We start from the raw sequence: 26,438 nt of genomic DNA, 5'->3' as shown, positions 1-26,438 counted from the left end.
GCTATCTCTTAAGTGGACTTTACTCTTCTGTAACCAATCCAAAGCTAGTCTCCATACCCATGGCCTGCTTCCTAGCTGGGTAACTTTCAATCCTAGAGCTGCCTTTCAGTTTGATGGTTGCACTGGAGATTCTTTCTCTCTAATCCAGGGTAGTTGAATGTTACACCCTCCTTGAGATCCTCACAAATTTGGTCTCTTTAATCTGAGCGTGAGCTCCAGTGCACAACAGGTTCAGCATTTTCTCTGCTTACGGTGCAGGACTGGCTCCTTCTGTAATCCAGCATGCCCTCTCAGCTTCTTTTAGATTGACTTGGGTCTACGAAGTTCAGTGATATCTTAGAAAACCTGGTAACACGAAACTCCTGTGGCTTGCTATGGGCTCTTCCCCTTTTGAAGCCCCTCTCCATGGCAAGGTGAGGGGGCCACATCCAGGCAGAAATGTTAATTAACTATCTTCTATATCCTCAACTCTAGTCGAGCTTGGAATTAAATAAGTAGTTTAAATTATAACCGTTAATGAAACTTGACACTCTTAACACCTCCTTACACCTCCCTCTGCGATTCAGAGATCTAACACAGTGAACACAGATGCTCTTGCCATTGTTCACAGGTGTAAACAACTTGCAAGTCTCTTGGCTTGATCCCCTCTTGTCCCCTTGGTAACTAAACTACCTAGGCTTGTTGTCGGGCTGAATTCACAATAGGTCACATATTTGTATTCATTTATTTTACCTTAGATTAAAGAAACAGTCTCAAAACGTAACAACCTTGTAAACTTACTGTTTGTAACACGTTACTGATTTCCTCTGCCCTACCATTTACAGCTCTGCGTTAGCTGGTCTGGGCCTTAGCTCTGGAATTCCCTTCCTAAGCTCTTTGCAATTTATTTTAAGGCAGCCCTTATAACTTGCCTCTTTAATCCAGCTCCTGTCCTAAAATTCCCTCATGTGACTTGGTGCCATATTTTGTCTGGTAATGCTTCTGTTAAGTATCTTGGGATGTTTTACTGGGTTAACAGCATCATGCAAAGACAAGCTGTTGTTGAGATAGATCTTTCATGAAGTGGCTTGTGGTTTGTATATCTAATTTCCTTCACCCTGCTATGCTCCCTCCCCCATGATATATTGACATTGAACGCTCAGCACCGTTGGTAGTTAGGCAATGCGATAACATTCTTGCCTATGTGTCAGAGGTTGTTCATTTAGCCCTTTATGGTCCACAGAAGGCATAATCCCAGTTTTCCAGATGAGAGAGAACACCAAGGCCCTACCTGTATAATTGGATGGATGTAACAGATTTGGAAAAGAATAGAGAATCCTGCTGGTGTTCCAGACAATGTTCCTCTCTATTCAATATCACCAACAACACATATCTTAGTCGTTTATATCGTTTGTTGTCTTCGGGATCCATTTTTGTACAAGTGTAAGAAAACTGACTCCTGTGTTTGCCCAAATTACAACAGTGCACTGCATGCAGTAACCCATTGTCTGCGAAGTACTTCAGGATTTCCTGAAATATTCTCTATGAACGCAGGAATTTCCTTTGTCCAAAAGTATAGATAAACTAGAACTGAATCCTCTGACGGATTTTATTCGGAGACAATAAATATTTTGGTTGTTTTCCTTATTGTTTTGTCAGCTTTTAGCCATGAGCTGCTGCCAAACCAGACCAAGAAGCTTTATTTTGTGCATTAACTGGACAATGGATTTGAGCAAAAAAAAGTTCACATTTTGGTCATGTGAACCTTTAAACTGAACCTTTAAGAGTATGAGTTTCTGTATCAGCCAGCTGGCAGCAGTGTTTATACGGGGGCTGAAACGACACGAGTGCTTTAATAAATAAACGGAAGCATGGAATAATGTTGTAAATGTTCTCTGATTATATCTCCACTCGTAGTGCCCAGTGCATTAAATTCTTCTGTGTTCAGTTGTTTAATATTAGTCATTGTTAGATGTCTGAAGGGCTGGGGAAGAGCTCTAAAGTCATTTTAGCAGGGGTGATTTGTGAATGTGTCGCGTGTGTGCCCTTACAATGTCATTCCTCCTGCTGACTCTGGTGTGTAATCACAACCAGCTCTCTATTGTCTGCTTTTCAAAATAACACATCTGCCTCTTTTTGATTGGTCAAATGAAACGGTTCAACCCCATCCTGACCTTCCCCTCATGAATATTGATGAGCCTTGAGTGTGGAAGCTGGGTTTATGGTGGAGACTCGTTACTACAGCAGTCCAGCCATGTCAGCTTGTCCCTGGCTGGGCCCAGCCTGAGATTTGGCCATGTCCCTGAGTGGAGATGATGAGGAGTATGACTCAGACCCAGAGCAGGTCAGCTTTCAGCTTTGGTTGTGGACGCAGTGGAAGCATTATTTAAAAACAAAACTAGAAAGCCCTTATTGGGGGAAACAATGTCAGAGCCTAAAGTAACTAAGCTGAAGCCAGGCTCTGTTGTGGTGAATAATGATAGTGGCTGTTCATGTTTTTTTAGGCTGCAAACAGCCTGGTTCATTTTTTTACTGATGGTTGCTACTTTTAAAGTTGAAACATGTGGCATTCTGAGTCCTGCGTGTTTACCAAGGCAGGTATCCGTTACCCAGATCACAAAGTAATGACCCATAAAACCTTATCCTTTAGGACATTGAACAGGCATTTTTGGAGAGTTCATATATATTGTTGGTGAACGGATCACCAGCAAATCGACACATGTTAGCGCCTGAAATGTTTCAATTATCATGTTGTGCTCTTGTGATTTGCAATGGTTTAGTCGTTCCCTTTTGACCCTAGTTTTTCAATAGTGTGTAGGAAAGATTGTAGTGTTTATACAGCAAAGCAACTTCGAAAAGAGCGTGGCGTTGCTGCTGTTGCACAAAGTACAGCAGTTTCAATCTGGGTCATTAACGCAGCATGGCCTCCAGTCCGGGGACGGGATTTTGACAAAAGATATTATCTGCGGGAGGAAACCTATTAAATATGATCATGCTGGAAAGAGCCGGGCTGCCTTGTTTGCTGCAATGGATTGTGTGGGGGGAGGGGCGGAGGAATCTTGGGCTTTTCTAACAATGAGTTGTGTAAATGGCTGTGGGTTTGTGCATTCATGGCACTTTGGGGGGAACGAATGCTGGAAGAGACTTCTGCGGAGAAATGTTTAAGTCGCTCGCGAGTGTTGATCGCAGCCTCCCTCCCCCTCCACTGTAACATTTTACTCGGGCCTAAAGAGAGCTCCGTGCAGGAAATCATTCTCCATGTAACTTTAAACGGTGCTGGGCTGAAAACATTTCAATAATGATTTGGAATTCAACCCTTAGACAGCATGCATGGTTCGAGTTCATCACTTGATTTTTTTGGTAAATGTTACTTAATATCCGTATTGATTTCATTGAATTATATGCTGCTGTGTCAGGGCCCCTGTCTCATGCACCGTATAATGGATTCATTGTGAGTGCCAAAAGGAATACTGACTGGGAGAGTTCCTTTAGTCTGTTCCCTCTAGGATTCGGTTTCCTATATAACACCCAGAGAATGTCTGGAATAAAAGGCCATCATTAAACCACCAAACATTCTAAAGTTTAAAGTTTGTTTATTAGTGTCACAAGTAAGGTTTACATTAATACTGCAATGAAGTTACTATGAAAATCCCCTGGTCGCCACAGTCAGGCGCCTGTTTGGGTCATTGTTCTGGGACCCTTGCTGTTTGTCATTTTCATAAATGACCTGGATGAGGAAGTGGAGGGATGGGTTGGTAAGTTTGTTGACGACACCAAGGTAGGTGGTGTTGTGGATAGTTTGGAGGGATGTCAGAAGTTGCAGCGAGACATAGATAGAATGCAAGACTGGGCGGAGAAGTGGCAGATGGACTTCAACCCGGATAAGTGTGTGGTGATCCATTTTGGCAGATCCAATGGGATGAAGCAGCAGTATAATATGAAGGGTACCATTCTTAGCAGTGTAGAGGATCAGAAGGACCTTGGGGTCCGGGTCCATAGGACTCTTAAATCGGCCTCGCAGGTGGAGGATGCGGTCAAGAAGGCGTACGGCGTACTGGCCTTCATTAATCGAGGGATTGAGTTTAGGAGTCGGGAGATAATGCTGCAGCTTTATAGGACCCTGGTTAGACCCCACTTGGAGTACTGCGCGCAGTTCTGGTCACCTCATTACAGGAAAGATGTTGAAGCCATTGAAAGGGTGCAGAGGAGATTTACAAGGATGTTGCCTGGATTGGGGGGCATGCCTTATGAGGATAGGTTGAGGGAGCTTGGTCTCTTCTCCCTGGAGAGACGAAGGATGAGAGGTGACCTGATAGAGGTTTACAAGATGTTGAGAGGTCTGGATAGGGTAGACTCTCAGAGGCTATTTCCAAGGGCTGAAATGGTTGCTACGAGAGGACACAGGTTTAAGGTGCTGGGGGGTAGGTACAGAGGAGATGTCAGGGGTAAGTTTTTCACTCAGAGGGTGGTGGGTGAGTGGAATCGGCTGACGTCGGTGGTGGTGGAGGCAAACTCGTTGGGGTCTTTTAAGAGACTTCTGGATGAGTACATGGGATTTAATGGGATTGAGGGCTATAGATAGGCCGAGAGGTGGGGATGTGATCGGCGCAACTTGTGGGCCGAAGGGCCTGTTTGTGCTGTGGCTTTCTATGTTCTATGTTCTATTGCACCTAACCAGCATTCGCAAGGTGGGGGGGGGGCTGTTAAGTTTATTTATTTCCTTTCTTTAAAAATTCTTCCACCTCATATGGGGCCAACTGATGAGTTATAGTTTGCTAACTGTGACATGTTTCTAAATCCAAGTAAAGGCCAGAGCTGAAAAGAAGCAACATCAGAAGTGTTAAACCATCAACTAAACATGTAACCCATTTCTCCTTCTCTGTGCCCCGTTTCCCCCTTCCATTTCTCCACCAATGCTATCCTCAGATTAAAGGGGAGAACTGCATTTATCCATTCTCCTCTTGCATGCATACAGTTTGTGTGTATGTGTACAAATATTTCTCAATGTATGTTGCATTGAGCCTCCTTGGTTAGTTAATTGTCGACCACCATTCACCGCTGGATGTGGCAGGACTGCAGAGCTTTGATCTGATCATGGAATCCCTACAGTGCAGAAAGAGGCCATTCAGCCCATTGAACCAGCACCAACCACAATGCCATCCAGGCCCTATCCCCGTAACCCCACGTATTTACCCTGCTAATCCCCCTGACTCTAATGGGCAATTTAGCATGGCCAATCCACCAAACCTGCACAACTTTGGAGTGTGGGAGGAAACTGGAGCATCCGGAGGAAACCCGCACAGACACGTGGAGAATGTGCAAACTCCACACAGTTACCCGAGGTCAGAATTGAACCTGGGTCCCTGGTGCTGACACGTAAGATGCATGTAGTCTTGTGTTGAAGCTTCACCAGGTTACACCTCATTTTAGGTATGTTGAGTTCTGCTGCTGGCATGCTCTTCTGCAGTTCTGATTGAACCAGCATTGGTACACTGGCTGGTAATGGTAGAATGATTGATGTGCCAGGCCATGAGGTTGCAGATTATGGTTGAATACAATTCTGCTACTGATGGCCGATAATACCTAATGGGTTGCAGTTTTAAGCTGCTAAATCTGTTCTGAATCTATCCTATGAAGCATAATGGTAGTGCAACAATATATTGGAAAGCATCTGGAGGACTTTGCGATGGTGACTTTTACCAGATGCAGCTCTGACTGGTAGGTTAGTGAGGTAGGTTTTTCCATGTTGTCACTTCCCTCATCACCTGCTGCAGCCCCAGATATGTTCTTCAGGACTTGGCCAACTCGGTCACTAGTGGTACTACTGAGCCACTTTTGGTGAGGGACCTGGGCCCCCACCCGGACTACACTTCAAAGTGCTTCTTCCAAATGTCGTTCAGCGTGGAGGAGCATTGATTTTTCAATTGAGGAAGATTTCCTTGCCGTATTTCCTTCTCATGCCAATGACGTCCAGAGTCAATGCTGAGGACCCCTGGGGCCACTTATTCTCTGCTATATGCCAATGTACTGCCATCGTTACTGGATCTGTCCTGGCAGTGGGACAGGACATACCCAAGGATGGTGATGGAGATGTCTGAGAAACTGGTGATAAGGTATGATTCGGCAAGTACGACTGCCAGTTTTTCTTGACTGCCTCCTAATTTTGGTACAAGTCCCCAGATGTCAATGAGGAAAGCTTTGTGGTGTTCATTGGGCATGTTGTTTCTGATGCTGAATGATGTTGCAGATATGTATTCGAAAGCACATCTCAGGATCAGATATAAAACCAAGGGTGCAAAAAGTCTGATTGAGCCTCAGATAGTTGCCAGAGGGAGTGATGGAGTTGTTGATTGGGACCAAAGACAAAGGCTTTGATTTTCAGAGGAAAATTTTGCTCATCCAGCATTGAATATTGACAATTTGGAGGTAATGGAGGGATGGAAAGAATGATCCAGTATTGGGATACTGCAGTATCTGATGCAGAATCGTTTTGCATTATCGTTTGCTGACATTATGCATTCATAGTAGAGGTTAGTTATAATAATCAGAAATGGCCAATTCCTTAATAATCAAATTAATATTAAAGTAGATTGGCGTTAAACCATGCAAAAAAAGGACGAGTCTGGTGACTTGCAATTACCTGAATCAAGAGCACGGTATTTATGATATATTTACAAATGTACAGATAGAAGTTTACTTTATAATGATCCTTTTATTGGCCAATTTCAAAAACAAAGCAGACAGGTAAACATGCAGCATCAGCTGCACCTAGAATATTTGAGCCAGGAAGTTGCGATTTCATGGAAATAAGCTAATTTTAGTGCTACTTTCTTGTTTTGTCCATGATGTACTGAACTAAGGGCCCTGGACCCTCACTAGGGTTACTCAATTTAAAGAAAAAAAACTTTATTTAGATAGATACATGTCTTTACTTGAGGCATATCATTTTACTCCAGTTATTGTACCTTCTTGTTTACCTTCATCCATAAAATATATTAAGTGCTTCTTCCAAATGTTGCTCAATGTGGAGAAACAATGATTCATCAGCCGAGGGAGGTTTCCTTGCCCATATTTCCTTCTCAAGATTGTTAATGAGGTCCAGAGTCAATGCTGAGGGCTCCTAGGGCCCACTCCTCCAATGTATGCCATTGTACTGCCATGTCTGTCCTGGCAGTGGGACAGGACATACCCAGGGATGGTGATGGCAAAGTCTAGGGCACTGACAAGGTATGATTCGGTGAGTATGACTAACTATTAAGTCATCATCTCTTTCTCCTCTTTGGAAAGGTTTTGTAAAACGTGTTGCATGACCTTATGGCTGCTAGGGTGAGTGGATGGAAAGTGTGTCGTATTTCTGTTTCTGATGGTCAACATAAAACAGGCTGTGAATTGGGGAATCACAGAATTATTCTGTTGTCTCATCTCACAGGAATGGTGCCGGTTATGCTCAAGATCAGCTCCTTCCCTGCTGCCGTCAGACTTTTGAATGGACCGACCTCACGTTAAATTGATCTTTCTCTGCATCCTAGCTATGACTGTAACACTACATTCTGCACTCTCTCCCTTCCTTCTCTATGAACTGTGTGCTTTGTCTGGCGGTGGAAATAGGTGGTCTAAGACCATAAGACATAGGAGCAGAATTAGGCCACTTGGCCCATCGAGTCTACTCCGCCATTCAATCATGGCTGATATTTTTCTCATCCCCATTCTCCTGCCTTTTCCCCATAATTCTTGATCCCCTTATTAATCAAAAACCTATCTATCTCTGTCTTAAAGACACTAAATGACCCGGCCTCCACAGCCTTCTGCAGCAAAGAATTCCACAGATCCAGCACTCTCTGGCTGAAGAAATTCCTCCTTATCTCTGTTTTAAAGGATCGTCCCTTTAGCCTGAGGTTGTGCCCTCTGGTTCTAGTTTTTCCTACGAATGGAAACATCCTCTCCACGTCCACTCTATCCAGGCCTCGTAGTATCCTGTAAGTTTCAATAAGATCCCCCCTCATCCTTCTAAACTCCAACAAGTACAGACCTAGAGTCCTCAACCGTTCCTCATACGACAAGCTCTTCATTCCAGGGATCATTCTTGTGAACCTTCTCTGCAGCCTTTCCAAGGCCAGCGCATCCTTCCTTAGATACAGTATAGCGTGCAAGAAACAGTACTTTTCACTGCATGCTTGTACATGTGACAATAAATCAAATCAAATTTCTCCCCTGTATCTTGCTGGGATAACCTCGTATTTGTGCCATCACTGAGACCACCTATTTCCACCGCCATAACATTGCCTGCCTTCACCTTGTCTCTGCTCATCCGCAGCTGAAACCCTGATTCATGCTGTAGTTGCCTCTAGACTTGCCTATTCTAATTGGCTGGTCTCCCATCTGTAAACTTCAAGTCATCCAAAACTCTGCTGCCTGAGTCTTAACTCAGAAAATTCTGTTTCTTTACCACCCTGTGCTTGACCAGCACTGGATCCAGGTCAAGCCACATCTTGATTTTAAATCCTTGTTTTCAAATCCCTCCAGAGCCTCACTCCTGCCTATCTCAATAGTCTTTTCCAGTCCCACAATCCTCCAAGGTATGTGTGCTCCTCTAATTCTGACCTCTTGTGCATTCTTACTCAGGATTGCTCCACTATTTGTGACCGTGGCTTCGAATCCACCCACCCCCATCTCTCTGCCTCACTTTCCTCCTTTAACACACTCTTAAACTTTACCTCCTTGATCAAGTTTTGGTCATCTGATCTAAAGACTCCTTAATGCACTTGGTGTTATAATTTGTTTTATAATGTTCCTGTGAAGCACCTTGGGATATTTCATTACATTAAAGGCCCTATGTAAATACAAGTAGTTACAAGGTCACAATTAAGAGTACTGTATATAGTTTTGGACGTCCCACCATAGGAATAAAATGTAACCATGAGGAGAGAGGTTAGGTTAAATTAACTTGAGCATCATGAGCCAGAAACCAGTGCATCTTTTTAAGCAAAAATTGGATAAATATCCAAAGCAGGAGAAGATAAGACTACGAGAAGGTAGTAGGCCAGTGAGATTTATGTTGAAATACGCAAGGTACTGTGGATGCTGGAATCTGAAACAAGAACAGAGGATGCTGGAAAAACGCAGTCGGTCTTCCAGCATCTACGAGGAGAGAAACAAAGTTAACGTTTCGAGTCCTTAGACTTAGAACTGGAGAAACTGCAACAAAAAGTAAGCAACATTAAGAACAAAAGACAGGTGGTTATGGTGTGAGGAGGGGGGGTGGTTGGTTTGAGGTAATGCATGTATGAGATTTTTTTTTTTAAAGTGGAGTTTAAGATGAAGGAGAAAGGCCAAAATCTAAAGTTGCTGAACTCAACGTTGAGACCCAAGGGCTGCAACATGCCCAACTGGGATTCGTGTTGAGTTCTACTAATACCCTCCTCTTGCACTGTAAATCTGAAATGTTTTATGTAAAATTATACTTCATATTTTTAAGAATCTTACTAATTGGTCTCCCATGGTGTTATATTTTGGTGGTTTAGGTCCAAAACACATTTGTGATGTTTATATGCAAAGTTAAATATATTGCGCTTGATGCGTGCTATTCCTTTTAAGGCAATTACAATACACTGACAAGGAAGTGATCTGATTACACATCTGGGAAACGGAAAACATGAGAAAGCCACGTGCGAGGTTGACAAGAATTTAGTGGCTATGGGCTTTTCATAGCTGTTTATATTTATATAAATATATATATTACATATTTATAATACTGAAATTAGGTTGTCACTACTTCATTTTATATTTAAAGCTCTCTGTTGAAAAGCCTGACATACATTTAAATGAAACCATTTTTTGTTTTAAAATTGCATTGCTGGCAGATTGAAGTATTCAAAGGACTTTGCATTCTTGAAACACTTTTCATCAGACCAGCACATCCCAAAGCACTTTGCCGCTAATAAAGTATCTTTGAAGTATAGTTACTGTTGTAATGTAATAAGCACCACAGCCCATTTGTAAACAACCAATTGACTATTTACATACATTACGTGCGTACAACAGTGTTCCACATAAAGCAATCTGACATCAGACAAGTATTTTTTCTATTGGCCAGGACACTAGGGACACCTTCCCTGCTCCTGTTTGAATAGTGTATCAGGATCTGTTACATCCAGTTGCAAGTGCCGGTGGGGCCTCAGTTTAAAGTTTCATCTGAAAGCCAGCAGCTCCAACATGCAACATTCTTGTCAGGTGTTAGCTTAGATCTTGTGCTGAAGTCTGTGTATTGTGACTTAAACCCACAGTCTTCTGCTTCAGAGGTTGTAATGTTGATAAGTTTGGAAATATCCAGAATTCATATAAGATGAGCATATTTAAAATTAATTAGGATGCTATTTTTGGTGCATAGGGAAAATTGGAGAGGAATCTCCCTGGACACGATGGAGATGGGTAATAGGGAAGGACTCTGACCATGTAATTAATTACTTATAATGCCTGAAGAGGATGAAGGCATCAGGAAAGGAATTTGAGCCAGGTGGCAATCCACTTGGGACAGTGTGGAAAGACTGTAAAGGCAAAGAGGGGCATAAGAATTTGGAGAAGGGATCAAGCAGACTTGAATCCTCATTAATGGATAGGCCCTGTGGAGAAAAGATGGCTGATCATGGTGTCTTATCTCTGTCTTGCTTAATCTATCCCTGATATGGATAGATCATCTATAACCATTGCAATCTTCTTTCTTAGTCTTAACTCTCGTGCCCACTTCTCCTTGATTCCCCTCAGTTGGCTCCATTCCTACTTGTTTGAAAGCAGCCAAAAATATCCAGCCAGGGATTCTCTTCCTATACAGCCATTTCCTAAGTCCCTGAAGGATTTATACTTGGCTCCCTGCTCCTCACCGTGTTGTCCCTTGGTAGCATTAACTGCAGGCATGGGAACAGCTTCCATAAATATGTGGGCAACACAAGGTTCTCCTCTGACACTTTATTTCTCCTAGAACCAGCTCCATGCAGTCTTGACTGCCTCTCAAGTAAAGAAATTGGGCAGGAAATTGCTCGCAATTAGGTCTGACACAGGAAGTGTGTTGTGATGACAGGAAATGTGCACAGTTGTACAGTTTTTGTTAGACTATTTGATGAGCATTTGAGAAGGAAAGTAATGACAGCTAATGTGAGCTGGATATGATTCTGAGCCAGGGCTCTCTCCCACATAAGAGAGTGAATTGATTCAATGTGGTTGTTAACTCACATAATGTGTATCCCCTCAAAGTGAGTTAATGGCTGAGAATGATTAAATTTACTTTCCCAAAATGTGAAAATAAGAAATTTTCAATAAAGAATTACCATCCAGCTGTAAAATTCTTGCTTTTAACTTCAAGCAACTTTAAGAGAAAAAGAAGAGACAACTACAAGGAGAAAATAAAGGCGTTTTTAACTCCCAATGGTCACTTGCTGCAAATTTCTAATATTTGCTGCACCGTTATAATTAAGTCTTAGAAAGTAAATTATTTTAGAACGTCATATTTTCTCTTACTCTGTCTCATGAGAGATTGGCACTCCCAATATTTCAATCTTATCATAAATTTGCTAAGTCTGTTATCATTTGTCGTGATGTTGAAAGGACAGTTGGTCTCCCTCCTTGTGTTATACTGAATTTTGGTACTTCTGTGTACAGGCTATGGGGAAGAAAGTGATCTGAGCATATTTAGCTGATTTGAGTGATTTTTTCTTTTTGTTTACAGAATAGAGCAGTAGGAAGGCCAAAAGGAAAGCTTGGAACCTCTGCAGCTGTGAAACTCGCCGCAAACAGGGCTACAGCTGGAGCGCGCAGGAGGAGGACAAGATGTCGAAAATGCGAGGCATGTCTAAGAACAGAATGTGGCGAGTGTCATTTCTGCAAGGACATGAAGAAGTTTGGAGGACCAGGGAGAATGAAACAGTCCTGTATCATGAGACAATGTATTGCTGTAAGTCACAACATCGTGAAATGTTTCCGTTTGATACATTTATGGGAAACGTTGATGCATGTGATAGAATATTTGGGCTGCTGCTTTTGGTTAGCAATATTCTTACAAATCCTGCCCATCCAAAAATAGCTCAATGGGCCTTTGTACATTGTTTGAAGTAATTGTATTTTGAGCACAATAAAACATTGAATGAGGAGGTCCTGGGCTATTGCACTGTTCGGTCAATGTGAAAAGGGAGCATTTAACTCCAGATCAGGTCTGGTGTGACTCCGAACCGGAAAAAAATAGGATTTCAAAAAATCACCTGAGACACAGCAAGATTATAGGTACACCATCTAATCATCCACTCTGTTCTGATTAAGCTAGTTAACAAATTGTTAGACATTCAACTTTAAAAGAAGGCAGCCAGCAGTAGTATAAATAATCATAAATGAAAGAAGTGAATCTGATGGATCACTTCCAGTGGTACATTTTAGTATTACACTTCAGAGGATGGGATTATATTTTCTCACTAGATATTCGTCAATTCCATCTGCATTGTTAGATTCAAAGGAAAAACCTCATTGATGTTTTGAAATGTGTGGACATTTTATTGGTCAACAAAACACTTTTTTGTCAACACGGCGCATTGTAATTGTCGGCAAGGTGGCACTGTTGCCTCACAGTGCCAGGGATCCAAGTTCGATTCTCAGCTTGGGTCACTGTCTGTGCGGAGTCTGCACGTTCTTTATGTGTCTGCGTGGGTTTCCTCCCACAGCCCAAACGACGTGCTGGTTAGGTGCATCGGCCATGCTAAATTCTCCCTCGGTGTACCTGAACAGGTGCTGGAGTGTGGCGACTAGGGGATTTTTGCAGTAACTTCATTGCAGTGTTAATGTAAGCCTACTTGATTAGGATAGTCAGCATGGCTTCGTCAGAGGGAGTTCATGCCTAACACATTTTAAATAAATTTTTTGAGGAGGTGACCAGGTGTGTAGACGCAGTTAGTGCAGTCGATGTAGTTTATATGGATTTTAGCAAAGCCTTTGACAAGGTCCCGCATGGGAGACTCGTAAAGAAGGTAAATGCACATGGGATACAGGGTCATTTGACAAAGTGGATTCAAAATTGGCTGAGTTGTAAGAAACAGAGGGTGATGACAGAAGCTGCTTTAGTGACTGGAAGCCAGTGTCCAGTGGCGTACCCCAGGGATCTGTGTTGGGCCCCCTATTATTTGCCATTTATATAAATGACATTGATGATTATGTTGGGGGGGGGGGCGCGGTAGGATTAGTAAGTTTGCGGATGACACAAAGATTGGACAGATGGTTAGCAGTGAGGTGGAGTGTCTTGGACTACAAGAAGATATAGACGGCATGGTCAGATGGGAAGATAAGTGGCAGATGGAATTTAACCCTGAAAAGTGTGAGGTGATACTCCTTGGAAGGAGTAATTTGACAAGAAAGTACTCAATGAATGGTAGGACATTAGGAAGTTCTGTGGAACAAAGGGACCTGGGCGTGTTTGTCCACAGATCTCTGAAAGTGGAAGGGCATGTTAGTAGGGTGGTGAAAAAGGCATGTGGGAGACTTGCCATTATCAATTGAGGCATAGATTACAAAAGCAGGGATGTCATGTTGGAGTTGTATAGAATTTTGGTGAAGCTACAGCTAGAGAGAGTACTGTGTACGGTTCTGGTCGCCACATTATCAGAAGGATGTGATTGCACTGGAGGGGGTGCAGAGGAGATTCACCAGGATGCTGCCTGGAATTAAGCTTTAAAGTTATGAAGAGAGGTTGGATAGGCTTGGGTTGTTTTCGTTGGAGCAGAGAAGACTGAGGGGCAACTTGATTGAGGTGTACAAGATTATGAGAGACACGGACAGAGTGGATACGGAGTAGCTGGTCCCCTTGGTTGAAGGGTCAGTCACGAGGGGACATAGGTTCAAGGTGAGGGGCAGGAGGTTTAGAGGGGAATGTGAGGAAAAACCTCTTTACCCAGAGAGTGGTGATGGCCTGGAATGCGCTGCCTGGGAGAGTGGTGGAGGCGGGTTGCCTCATATCCTTTAAAAAGTATGTGGATGAGCACTTGGCACATCATAACATTCAGGGCTATGGGCCAAGTGCTGGTAGATGGGACTAGGTGGGAGTTCAGGTATTTCTAATGAGTCAGTGTGGATTTGCCAGGCCGAAGGGTCTCTTCTGCGCTGTATGATTCTATGATTCTACTTGTGACACTAATAAATAAACTTTAAAATTAATTTTGTGCATTGTTCTGCAATACTCAATATTGACTGAATTTTTTTCATTAATCCTTTCATTATTTGATTTGATTTATTATTGTCACATGTATTGGTGTACAGTAAAAATGTTGTTTCTTGCGCGCTGTACAGACAAAACTTATCGTTCATTGAGTACATAGTGGGGAAGGAAAGGAGAGGGTGCAAAATATAGTGATATAGTCATAGCTAGGGTGTAGGGAAAGATCAACTTAATATAAGGTAGGTCCATTCAAAAGTCTGACGGCAGCAGGGAAGAAGCTGTTTTAACCCAGATTTCAAGGCTGTACTTCAGACTTTCAACTCTGGCCCCTCAAAAACTCAATGTAACCTGTTCAGTTCGAGTGTCTGGGACCTAACGGTATTTTAAAATCAAAATTTGCCCAAAGTATATTTTATCAGTTAAATGTTAAACGTACAAAAAAAAGTGTTTGTTCGTTATCAACGTAAATGCTTTTCCCATGAAAGGGGAAGGAAATTCCAACAGAGTACATTTTGTTCCACATAAATTTTGCCAGTTCCAATCAATACAGAAACCCTCTTCCAGGCTGCTTTGGTGGTTTACAATCCCTGAAAACCACCCTAAAGGCTGGAATACAGCATCCAGAAATAATTTCATCCCCAAAATGCTGAATTCAAAAGTGTTTCATGGCTCTGGAAAACATTAATACAGGTGCACAATGCAAGAACATTAAATTTCAAATAAATTCTAACCCCACAATTTGAAGATAGTTATTAGAAACTAAAAAAAAAATAACACCCACTTAACAGTAGAATCACCACATAAATGAGAATCTTTCTAAAGTTGCTTTATTTAGCTCCAGAAGTTTTGAAAGTAATTTCCTCTTCATCTGCAAGTGCACCATTTTGTTCTCAAGTTATCATACAGAATCCCTACAGTACAGAAGGAGGCCATTAGGCCCATCGAGCTTGCACTGACAACAATCCTACTCGGCCCCTATCCCTGCAGCCCCATGTTTGCTAATCCCTCTGACACTGAGGGGCAATTTTAGCATGGCCAATCATCCTAACCCACACATCTTTGGTCTGTGGGAGGAAACCCATGCAGACACGGGGGGAACGTGCAAACTCCACAGTCACCTGAGGCCAGAATTGAACCCAGGTCCCTGGAGATGTGAGGCAGCAATGCTAATCTTTGGAGGCATCATATTGCATTTTTATTTTGCCTAGAAAAATTCTCCAACTATAGAATGAAAATAAATGATGAAAGTTATTGTAATGAATTTAGTCAAGGTGTTGTAAGCAAATTGTTATGAGAGTCCAAAACTCAAAGCATTATTAAGAAGGCAAGCGAAGACTGCTGATAGTTTATGCAGTAATGTGTAGATGGATTGGAAATTTATTGGCTGTCATGTAGCCATTTCCTACTCTAGTTGTTTGCACTTAATTGAATGAACTTTTTAATGCTTAGCTGCTTAGAAGACATTAAAGCTCGGCATAGGTTGCAGTTATCCTTCTGTTATCATTTATAAAATTGTGTTGTAAGAGCCATTTTTGTGTGGCTTTGATCTTGATTTTCAGCCAACCTGATAGGAACCATGTCTCCAATGAACCCTACACTCTAGTATCTGGATTTTTTAAATCTTCTAATGTTAAATCCACATTACTGTCATATAGTTTCATTAGCCTTCAAGTGATTCACTCGTGCCTCTGTGATATATTCAGAGCAACAAGTTTTTTGACTCCTGGGGGGAGGCGGGGATCATGAATGCATTGCATCTTCTCGTGCATTATTCGCACAAGTTCCAATATAGGTCACTCAACAATCGCCTTGAGAAGATCCAAGCTAATATTACTTTTCCCCCTGACCTTCCACGGCAATGGGCGTTGAGGTTGATTGTCTTAGCCAACTATTTTCCTGCTGAAGATCATTGAACAGTCGCAATAAGAACATAAGAAATAGGAGCAGGAGTAGGCCATCTGGCCCTTTGAGCCTGCCCCGCCATTCAACAAGATCATGGCTGATCTGAAGCGAATCAGTTCCACTTACCCGCCTGCTCCCCATATCCCTTAATTCCCTTATCGATCAGAAAACTATCTACCCGTGATTTAAACATATTCAACGAGGAAGCCTCCACCACTTCAATGGGCAGAGAATTCCAGAGATTCACTACCCTCTGAGAGAAGAAGTTCCCCCTCAACTCTGTTCTGAACCGGCCCCCCCTTATTTTGAGGCTGTGCCCTCTAGTTCTGGTTTCCCTTCTAAGTGGAAAGAATCTCTCCACCTCTACCCTATCCAGCCCCTTCATTATCTTATATGCCTCTATAAGATCACCCCTCATCCTTCTAAACTCCAACGAGTACAGACCCAATCTGCTCAGTCTCTCCTCATAAGCTACACCCCTCATCTCCGGTATCAACCTGGTGAACCTTCTCTGCACTCCCTCCAAGGCCAATATATCCTTTCGCAAATAAGGGGACCAAAACTGCAATGAGGGATTAAACATTGGAAAAGCTTGTATAAATCAGTGCAATTGTTTTTCCCCCACAAATGCTACAATTAAATGAATATTAATATATAAATAATACACTTCCCCTACTGTTTACTCATCCTTTCTGTACTTTACATTTTCTCTCATTTTGCCATTCCCTAATAATAGTGTTCCCAGCCCTTGTAGTACTGGTTAATGTTAGCTGCTAAAAGTGGGGTTGAAGAGACCTCTGCTTTCCCTCCCTCAAAGTGGAGATCTGACTCTTGGATTTCCCAGAAGGTACAGCTATTTTTGCTGATTAGTAGGAACTTGAATAGTATTAGAATCTCCATATAGATAGCTAACTTTTTAAAATAAATTCGAACTCCCAGTTAACAGCTGAAAGGATGACATGGCACGATTTCATGTTTTAAGACTTTTACTATCACAAAAGACTAAAAATGCAATTGACCAAATACTGTCTTTTGTAAGCAACTTTAAACCACAAGACCGAACATTTCTATTCTTTTAGCACAATTGAAAAAACACTTCACAAATATATTTTACACTGTCTTTTAAGTGGACATTCAATTTTCCTGGAGCCAATCCAAGGTGATTTTTGGTTCCCAAGGGTTAACTTCTGTTCTTTTCCTTTCTCAGTCTGGGAACTTTAGAACATAGAACATAGAAAGCCACAGCACAAACAGCTCCTTCGTCAGATGGAGTGGATATCTGCATTCTGCCCAGGACCCATGTGCTTATTTTAATTTGTGTTTTCTATATTACCATGCATTTACAGCACGTGGTCACAAAGCCAGAAAGACTGTCCAATCCATTAAAGCTCTAATTGTTTAACCTGTGTAAATAGTGTTCAGTAAACAGGAATTTGTGGTTAAATTAGATAAATGGGATCAATGTTTGTACTGCCACATTGGTTATATTCCCTTGACATAAATATTAAATCAGGTGCACAAATGGCATGAACATTGATCATTTAAAAATGTTTAGCAGCATTTGGACAGTAAGGCACAGCTACAAAGTTCAGTTGTTTGATGTATGAAGCTGTTTCAATACTCTGACGAAATACTTTAAGCAATTGGTGCATTTTGAATATTGCTGAGTAATCCTGCTAAAACTTCATGCCTGTTTATAACAGGAAGTGGTGGAAGTACGGTAAAATAGTATTGATGCATTTAAAGAAAAGGTAGACAAGTTATGAGAGATAGTAGGATAGAGGGCTACAATGATAGATTTAGATGGGAGGAGGCTCAAGTGGATCATGAACACAGGGTGGACGGGACATAGCCTGTTTTATGCTGTATATCAGTGAGAATGTTCTGTTTTGAAATTGTTCCAGAAGGTTAATTTTGCTAATACTGTGATTACATTGAATGCATTGTGATCATGAATGGTAGGAAATAGCATCAACACACTCATCAATATGGAAACATGTCGAGTACATTCATAGATTGCAGGTGATTTTGTTTTGCCCTTGCTTTGGATCATGTCTCGGGCATGGAATCTCCTGCAGCAACCACCTGTATTTATAAAATGCCTTTAACACAGTAAATGAAACAGGACAGAAACAAATGTCATATGAAAAGAATTGGTGACTGTGCTGTAGTTAAACAGGTAGGTTTTGATTTTGCTTTCGAAGGTGGAGAGATAGTTGGCGAGGTGGAAAACTGAAGATATTCACAGTAAATGAGGAATTAATGCAGAGTTGGAGATGTGCTAACACAAAGAGCCTGAGGACATTGTAGAAGTAAATTGGCATGGAGTTGTGGACACTTTGGTAAACAAAAGCAGGAATTTTAAATTTCAGTTTATTGGTAAGGGGGAATCAACAGAAGTTGACTCGAGCAGGAGTGATGGGGGAGTGGGATAGCATCAGGAGCCACTTTTTAAGCAAGCCAAGGCTTGGAAAGTCAAGACGACGTGGGCCCCATGTTATAGAACATAGAACATAGAAAGCCACAGCACAAACAGGCCCTTCGGCCCACAAGTTGCGCTGATCATATCCCTACCTCTAGGCCTATCTATAGCCCTCAATCCCATTAAATCCCATGTACTCATCCAGAAGTCTCTTAAAAGACCCCAACGAGTTTGCCTCCACCACCACCGACGTCAGCCGATTCCACTCACCCACCACCCTCTGAGTGAAAAACTTACCCCTGACATCTCCTCTGTACCTACCCCCCAGCACCTTAAACCTGTGTCCTCTCGTAGCAACCATTTCAGCCCTTGGAAATAGCCTCTGAGAGTCTACCCTATCCAGACCTCTCAACATCTTGTAAACCTCTGTCAGGTCACCTCTCATCCTTCGTCTCTCCAGGGATAAGAGACCAAGCTCCCTCAACCTATCCTCATAAGGCATGCCCCCCAATCTAGGCAACATCCTTGTAAATCTCCTCTGCACCCTTTCAATGGCTTCAACATCTTTCCTGTAATGAGGTGACCAGAACTGCGCGCAGTACTCCCAAGTTATAGTTTATTGAACCTCATCTTGTCTGAAATTAAGAGTGCATCAGAAGGAAGGAGAGCCAAGAGACTGTCTCTGCCAGTGAAGATGAGATTTTGTAAGAATAATGTATGATTCAAACAGGCAGATCAATGGCAAATACTAAATACTGAGTCGGGCAATGTTTTTGTAAATTTGGAGAAAAATCTCAGCAATATACCGGAGGAAATAGAATTAACTCTGGGATTTTTTACAAAGAGCTTTGGAGTGACTGCAGACTCGAGATTAAGACATTGTACAAAAGTAATTAAAAAAAACAATCATGTGTTGCAACACAGTTGCCCCAAATTGTTTATGTACAATTTTAGAAGTAGTATGGACTAGGAATAATTGCTGTACGTTATGATGGCATGCTGACGTATCACAGATGGCAGTTTTATGATGTTTGTTTTCTCTATAGCCGGTCTTGCCACATACAGCAGTCTGTCTCATTTGTGGAGAAGCAGGAAAGGAAGACACTGTGGAAGAAGAGGAGGAAAAGTTCGATTTCATGCTGATGGAATGCTCAATTTGTAATGAAATTGTGCATCCTGGCTGCTTGAAGGTAAAGCAGTTAAAGGTAATTTCTTTCCCTTCATCTCATAAAAATGCTGACTCCTGCTGGAACACTTTCCTTCATATTTAAGCCAAATAAATTCAAAGGGAAATTGGAGGAAAGTGATTCAAAAGAGTTATTAGCGTGAGAAAGAAATCTGTAGATGTTTAATTATAAAATGAAACTCTTTTGAATAGCAGTCACTAAATTGGACATTTTGTTAGTATTTAGCCTGAGATGGTGATGGAACCTCATAACAAAAGTACAGTGGTTAGCACTGCTGCCTCACAGCGCCAGGGACCTGGGTTTGATTCCTGGCTTGGGTCATTGTCTGCGTGGAGTTTGCACATTCTCCCTGTGTCTGCGTGGGTTTCCGCTGGGTGCTCCGGTTTCCTCCCACAGTCCAAAGATGTGCGGGTTAGGTGAATTGGCCATGCTAAATTGCCCCTTAGTGTACCTGAACAGATGCCAGAGTGTGGTGACTAGAGGATTTTCATAGTAACTTCACTGCAGTGTTAATGTAAGCCTACTTGTGACTAATAAATAAACTTTACTTTTAAGTACTTACATTTTTAGAGTACAGTTAATGTCAAAATTATTCCCAATGTACTTCATTGTTGTGAGCTTAAAAGAGCAAATGGATGCCATCCTTAGATAACCTATACCTTATGTTGGACATATTTTAAAGCAGTGTCAGAACTCATCCACTAAACCTGGAAATGTTATTCTATCATGGTTTATAATATCAAATTATATTTATATATATATATATATATATCTGTGTTGTATATTTTGATGTATCTGATTATGTATTTATTATTTAATTTATATATTTTAATTTGTTAAATAAAAGCAGCAGAATACTTGTACCTTTTAGTAAAACGGTTGGGACAGTCAGTTTAGTACTGTTCAGTACTGCAGCTGAATGTTCGGTGATTAAAAAGTCATCATTAAGCCACATTACATAAAACTACAGGTTTGTGAAGTATTCTGTTCAGCTTTGAATGCTGCACATGCTCCCAGCTGTGAATTGAGATTAAAACAATTCTCACTGGGCATTCGAACATGGATATTATTTTCTGGATTAGGTCTAAACCGAGTGATCTGAATCTTGTTTGTGAAGTTGATGCCTCCCCAAACCTGGTAAAGAAATTAATTCAAAGCTGATCGATAAAAAGCTTTTATCGATGTAAGACATTCTGAAGAAGAACGTGAGATTGAAACATGTCTGACTTCTGTGTATCAAATAGAGAACATTTCAGAAACAGTGACTGTGAAATCAACACTCTGTCTCACATCATAGTACAGTAAGAAGTCTCACAACACCAGGTTAAAGTCCAACATCATAGTCACCCAGTGCCATCACTTAATCATGGCTTTCAACCTAACAGTCTTAACTATAAAGAGCTGGCTTAAACAGATTATAGAGTTACCTAAGCTAAGTCCCTTCTGAGGCACTTATCACTAGTTTCAGTTATAATGCAGTGGCCAGTTGTAATTTTATATTGGACATGACCATGAAATACCACAAGAATTCACGAAACGATATGTCTCTGAAATCACACTATCAAAAGTTCTTCATCATTTTATTACATGTGAAAATGATCACAGATGGGATTTTCCAGCCGTGCTCACCCCAAGGCTGGAATTCCTGCCCGAGGTCAAAGGATCTTTGTGCGTTTCGTCGAATTTTCTGTTCTGCCCGCTACGGTTCCCCATGTGTTTTAAGCTCCCAGGCAATCCACACCTTTGCACCCATCACCCTGCCCCTTCTGATGAAAGGGATTAGTGCAGCACCATTCGTACCAATAGTGCAAGGCTATATAACTGGTGACTATAGTTCATGATTTTAAATATATGCTGTTATTGAAATATTTTCATAGAAACCATAGAAATCATAGAAACCCCACAGTGCAGATTATTTTATTTAGTGTCCTCATATTTACAGTTTTGTCAACTTTTTATGATTTATGCCAAAGCTTCCAACAAGTCAGAGAATGCCAATTAGATTAATATTGTCATTGTATGATGTCCTATATACAGAATTACTTATCAGTTGCCATGTGTATTTTTAATTTTAATCATAAATATTGTTTTGTTCCTTTGTGCTGCTGAAGAATTGTCCGTTATCAGAGTGGACTTTTAATAATGACGTTAACTTCCTGCCCTTGTTATTAGGTACAAGATGGAGGTGGAGTTGTCAATGAAGAGCTTCCAAACTGCTGGGAATGTCCAAAGTGTAACCATGAAGGAAAGACAGGGAAAGTAAGTTTAATTAAAGTTTCCTGTCCAGGCCATTTAATAATTTACTGGGAGGGTCACTATAGCCAGGTCCTCATTGACATTCAGCCGCAGTCACTAGATAATGATGAGGGACCGAGACTGGTTTCCCCCCCCCCCCCCCCTCACTGTCTCTAACATCCAGGTAAATCATAGGAGTCTCATCACCACCTTAAGTTGGCTTATCCAGCCCAGACTAAGAATTAAAGCCGGAGCTTAATTATTTCTTGATGACCTGGTGCAGGCTCCGTGGTTATATTTACAAACAGGATAACTGGGGGAGGCACCATTTAGAAGGAAAATATTTTGATAAGGTTTCATAATTTTCTTTTAGAAACTTTGAGTTCTTTTTGGCTCAATGAATAACTCTGAAAGAAGTATCAGTTGAATGTTAGCATAAAGCAGCTGTCTGCATCGTACCCCCCACCCCCCCGAATCCAATTCAGCATGAAATTATTCAGCCAATCAACAAATTGTCTTTTAAGTGCTGTGGAAAATGTAGTTTATTCCATCCATGTATAGTCATAGGTTGTTGACATTTAAATTAGGCATTTAATTATGTGATATTAGGTGCAAATTGATGACAGTACATTGGTGTCATAATGCATTATGGAATATAGAACATAACGACATTCCCAGGTGTTCAGCAGTCGGTTGCCAACCTCAGCCTGGCCATAGGGTTGAATGCCAAACAACCTCAGACGATGAGCAAATCTGCTCATTGGTCAACGCACACATGTGGACTTCACTGCTGCTCATTCTGTGGTGAATAAAAGATCTGGAACATGGTTCTCTTTCGCTAAGTTTTACCTGCTCCACGACACACCATGTTCCGTCGTCAAGTATGTCTAGCTCATGCACTTTGTGAATACTTGCTTTGTCAATCACTAGCTGACAGTATCTGGCACCGGACATGGAATGGATTATGTATGTACATCTGTTGAAGCTAATACAATGCATGATTGTGGCCACAAAACACAGAATGAAATATGTCCAGCAGTGCCACAAGGTCAGGATGTCATTACCAGAAGGTTGGGAGTAGGTTGACTGTTCTTTCTTTCGGGGAATAGTACATGCCAAATTAAACTTGAAAGGAAAAGAAAATATTTTTGACACAGGTAGATTTGTGGCAGGAATAGGGTCTTTTAAGAGACTTTTGGATAAGTTCATGGAAGTTAGTAAGATAGAGGGTTATAGGTAAGCCTAGTAGGTAGGGACATGTTCGGCGCAACTTGTGGGCTGAAGGACCTGTTTGTGCTGTAGCTGTTCTATATTCTAATAATTTTCTTTTGGATGTAACAGTTTCTGAGATGAGAGCAGTGGAGAATGAGGAACCAGTTGATGTATTCTTTAACGGGTTTGCAGTAATTGCAACAACCATATTATGTATTTTTTGTTGCATAATCTGGGATTTTGGGGATGCAGACGTGATTATATCAATTTTTCTGTGATAGTGGAAAACCACTTGTTTTAGTTGCAGTACACAAAGGGGAGATTGGTTGCGATTTCCCATAATTAGGGCTATTATTTTACAATAACCAAATAAATCAAGTTCCATTCCTTTTGTGCGGGAATTATTGGTATTTTCAGACTGTGTTCTGCAATTCTGTCTACTTTTTCAAAACTGGCCAGTAGTGACTTTGACTTTAGGACGGTGTCTGATATTCTTCATTGCAGCATGATAATGTGGTTGTGTTTGTGAAATTTGGGGCTTATCCACTAGAAACTGTTCAACTAAAGAAAGCAGAGTAATAATTTTATTTAAGTCAGGAACTGAATTTTGGAGCATCGTTTCTCCACAAATCACTGCTCAGACCCCAACTTGTTCTGAATGAAATTTTGACAATTTTCAATATCTTCTGGAGGTGGCAGATTTATTTAATTTTCAGCTAATGAAGTATTGCGCAATGCAGTTGTTCGGGTATCAGATCAGAAACCCCAAGGTATATTATGAAGCCAGATTAGACCCCAACAATTTTCTATTTTGGCATTAGTGTGAGGATAAGATGTTTCACTCCCAGCATGATCCTACTGACAAACTAGGAAGCTTTTATCAAACAAACTTTATTTAACAACACAGTTTAACTATAACAAATGAATTAGCGTAACGTTTAACAATTGAATAATACTTAAACATGACAAGATACAAGTCTTAAATGCCAATTTAGCGATATGAGTTCCCATTTAAGCAATATTCCTCTTATAGACCTAAACCCCCTCTTTAAAATTAGTTACCAAAATACAGGCATACTTGCTGTGACTTAGGTTACCAGTTCTGGAGCTTTCAGAGAGGTCTTTTCAAAGAGAGAGCGCTGCTGCTTTCTTATAGTGCAGGCAGTAACTCCCTTTGTTTTAAAAATAAAACTGAAAATAGTATTTCTTTCCTGCAAGCTTAGCCCTCCCATTAATCACATGACTCTGTCAATCAACCGAACCAGAAACCTACTCTGAAACCCCAGGGGAGCCCAAGTAAACACAAATGCATCACCTCTGCTTAAATGAACACTCCATGTCTAAAATGAATATTTATCTTGTTCTCCCAGCCACTAATTTAAAGGTTTTCTGAGACAAATCGGCACCCTGCAAAACAGATCTGAATACTAAACATACCCCCTTACATGAAACATGATATAAATATATTTCTTAAAAGACAGTATCATCACACAGTCCATGAATCTCGAGCTCATTTCTCCAAGGATAGTAAGAAACAGAAAGGAGCAAAAGGGATTCAGTCATTGAATGAACTGATGTTGGTAGACGAGAAAGAGCTTTTGAAGAGATTGTACACTGGACTTCAAAGATATGCATAAAATGTGATTCATAGATCAGAATATCCTGTTTAACTGCCCAGTTGGTTGATGTACAAATTCAAAAATATTGTTCCCATAACAGTGCTTTTTACACCAATTATTTCAGTTACAGCATTGCCTTCTGTCCCAACAATAATAATTCTGGAATAGGAGAAATAAGTACAGTTTTCCAATTTGGATTACTGTAATGTGGAGTTGATCTCATGGAACAAAACCTCATTGAAACAAATGATGGAGATGTGCACCATGATTATCCAAAAGGTGACCTTTCCTAAGAACTGTGGTAATAGCAGTTTTGGCCTAGCCACTAAGAGATCAGTCAGATCAGCAAGGACTGATTCAGTCTTTTGATTTGCCCCCATGCTGTTTTCCCTGTGATGTTGTAAAAGCTCCTAATCACTGTCATTCAGAATCTGCTAAGTCGATGCGTTTAAGCTATGCCATGGTTTTTTTCCATAAATTACAACAATATATGATGCAACTGAGCAAATAACACAGTGCGAACCAGGGAAAGATGGTGGACACTGATAGCTCAACTGAGTTAACCAGCTAAGGAGATAAAACAAAAGAAACTACAGAAGCAGTTTATAACTGGAACAATTACAACTTCAACAGCCAAACAGGCACACTGGTATAGGCATCCTTTAATTGTTCTTTCTATGCAGTAACCAGGATCAGAATGTTCATACATTTTGCAAAGACACATTGGCCGTCACTAAGCATGCTGTAATTTTGATGGAATCTGTCTTTTTACTGTAGACCAGCCAGAAGGAATGGGCTATCATTTGCTTTCATGTTTTTTGGTTAATTCCTGAACAGCATGTTAGAATGATTATCTGTTCCATGTACATGACCTACTGAGTTTTTCAAAATAGAAAAATATAATGCAGTGCATTGTTTCAGAGCTGATGAATATTCTTTGCTGATAACATAACAGATAATATACCTACGTTCTCTCTACAAGTAAAAGAAAAAAGCTAATGGGAACAGATTTTAAAACATAGAGCCACGACAGTGCAGAAGGAGGGCATTCGGCCCATTAAAGCTGCACTGGTAACAATCCCACCCAGGTCCTAAACCTGTAACCCCATGTATTTACTCTGCGAGTCCCCCTGACACTAAGGAACAATTTAGCATGGCCAATCCACCTAACCTGCACACTTCTGTGAGAGGAAATCAGAGCACCCGGCAGAAACCGACGCAGAAACAGCGAGCACATACAAACTCCACAGTCACCCAAGGCCAGAATGGTACCCGGGTCCCTGGTGCTGTGAGGCAGCAGTGTTAACCACTGTGCCACCATGCCGGCCCAGTGCATGTCAAAAAGAATTAAACAAAGCAAACACTTTAACTTAGGATTCACTTTAATTCTTCTTACTGTTCCAGCTATCCTCCAAGGTAAGATTCCACATGGATTCTTCCCTTAACTTTTTCGCTACATGACCCAGTACCTTTTCTTTACATACCTCATGACTGTGGATGCCTCAGCCCCTTGTTCAGGCTGACAGTAGCTACACAACTGCCTTCCCATAACTTTCCAAGCTAAATCTGCTGATTGTTTTCTGCCACAAGGCTCTATGAGGACCACTGTAGATTTCTTCCACTAGCTGCAAACTAGAGTAAATCTTCTAGCTGCTTTTCCCTCTTGAAATCAAAACTCCCTGCTTCTGTCAACAAAC

The 26,438-nt window shown here is 41.2% G+C and overlaps 1 protein-coding gene across 14 annotated transcripts in view; it reads left to right on the top strand.

Annotated features, from left to right (window-relative positions):
• Positions 1-26,438, top strand: part of LOC144503002 (lysine-specific demethylase 2B-like) — a 237,834-nt gene that overhangs the window by 183,770 nt on the left and 27,626 nt on the right. For 6 of the 14 annotated variants that reach the window (XM_078227483.1, XM_078227484.1, XM_078227485.1 and 3 more), the window contains 3 exons: positions 11,699-11,923; positions 19,535-19,693; positions 21,848-21,936. In XM_078227483.1, coding sequence (XP_078083609.1) covers positions 11,699-11,923; positions 19,535-19,693; positions 21,848-21,936 — 473 coding nt within the window. The remainder of the gene's footprint in view (positions 1-11,698; positions 11,924-19,534; positions 19,694-21,847; positions 21,937-26,438) is intronic. The other 8 variants (XM_078227489.1, XM_078227486.1, XM_078227487.1 and 5 more) reach the window with 3 other exon arrangements.

The sequence above is a fragment of the Mustelus asterias genome, chromosome 13 (genome assembly GCF_964213995.1).
Source record: "Mustelus asterias chromosome 13, sMusAst1.hap1.1, whole genome shotgun sequence".
NCBI lineage: Eukaryota > Metazoa > Chordata > Chondrichthyes > Carcharhiniformes > Triakidae > Mustelus > Mustelus asterias.
The sequence above is the reverse complement of the archived record's forward strand: the minus strand, read 5'-3'. Positions and strand labels throughout refer to the sequence as shown.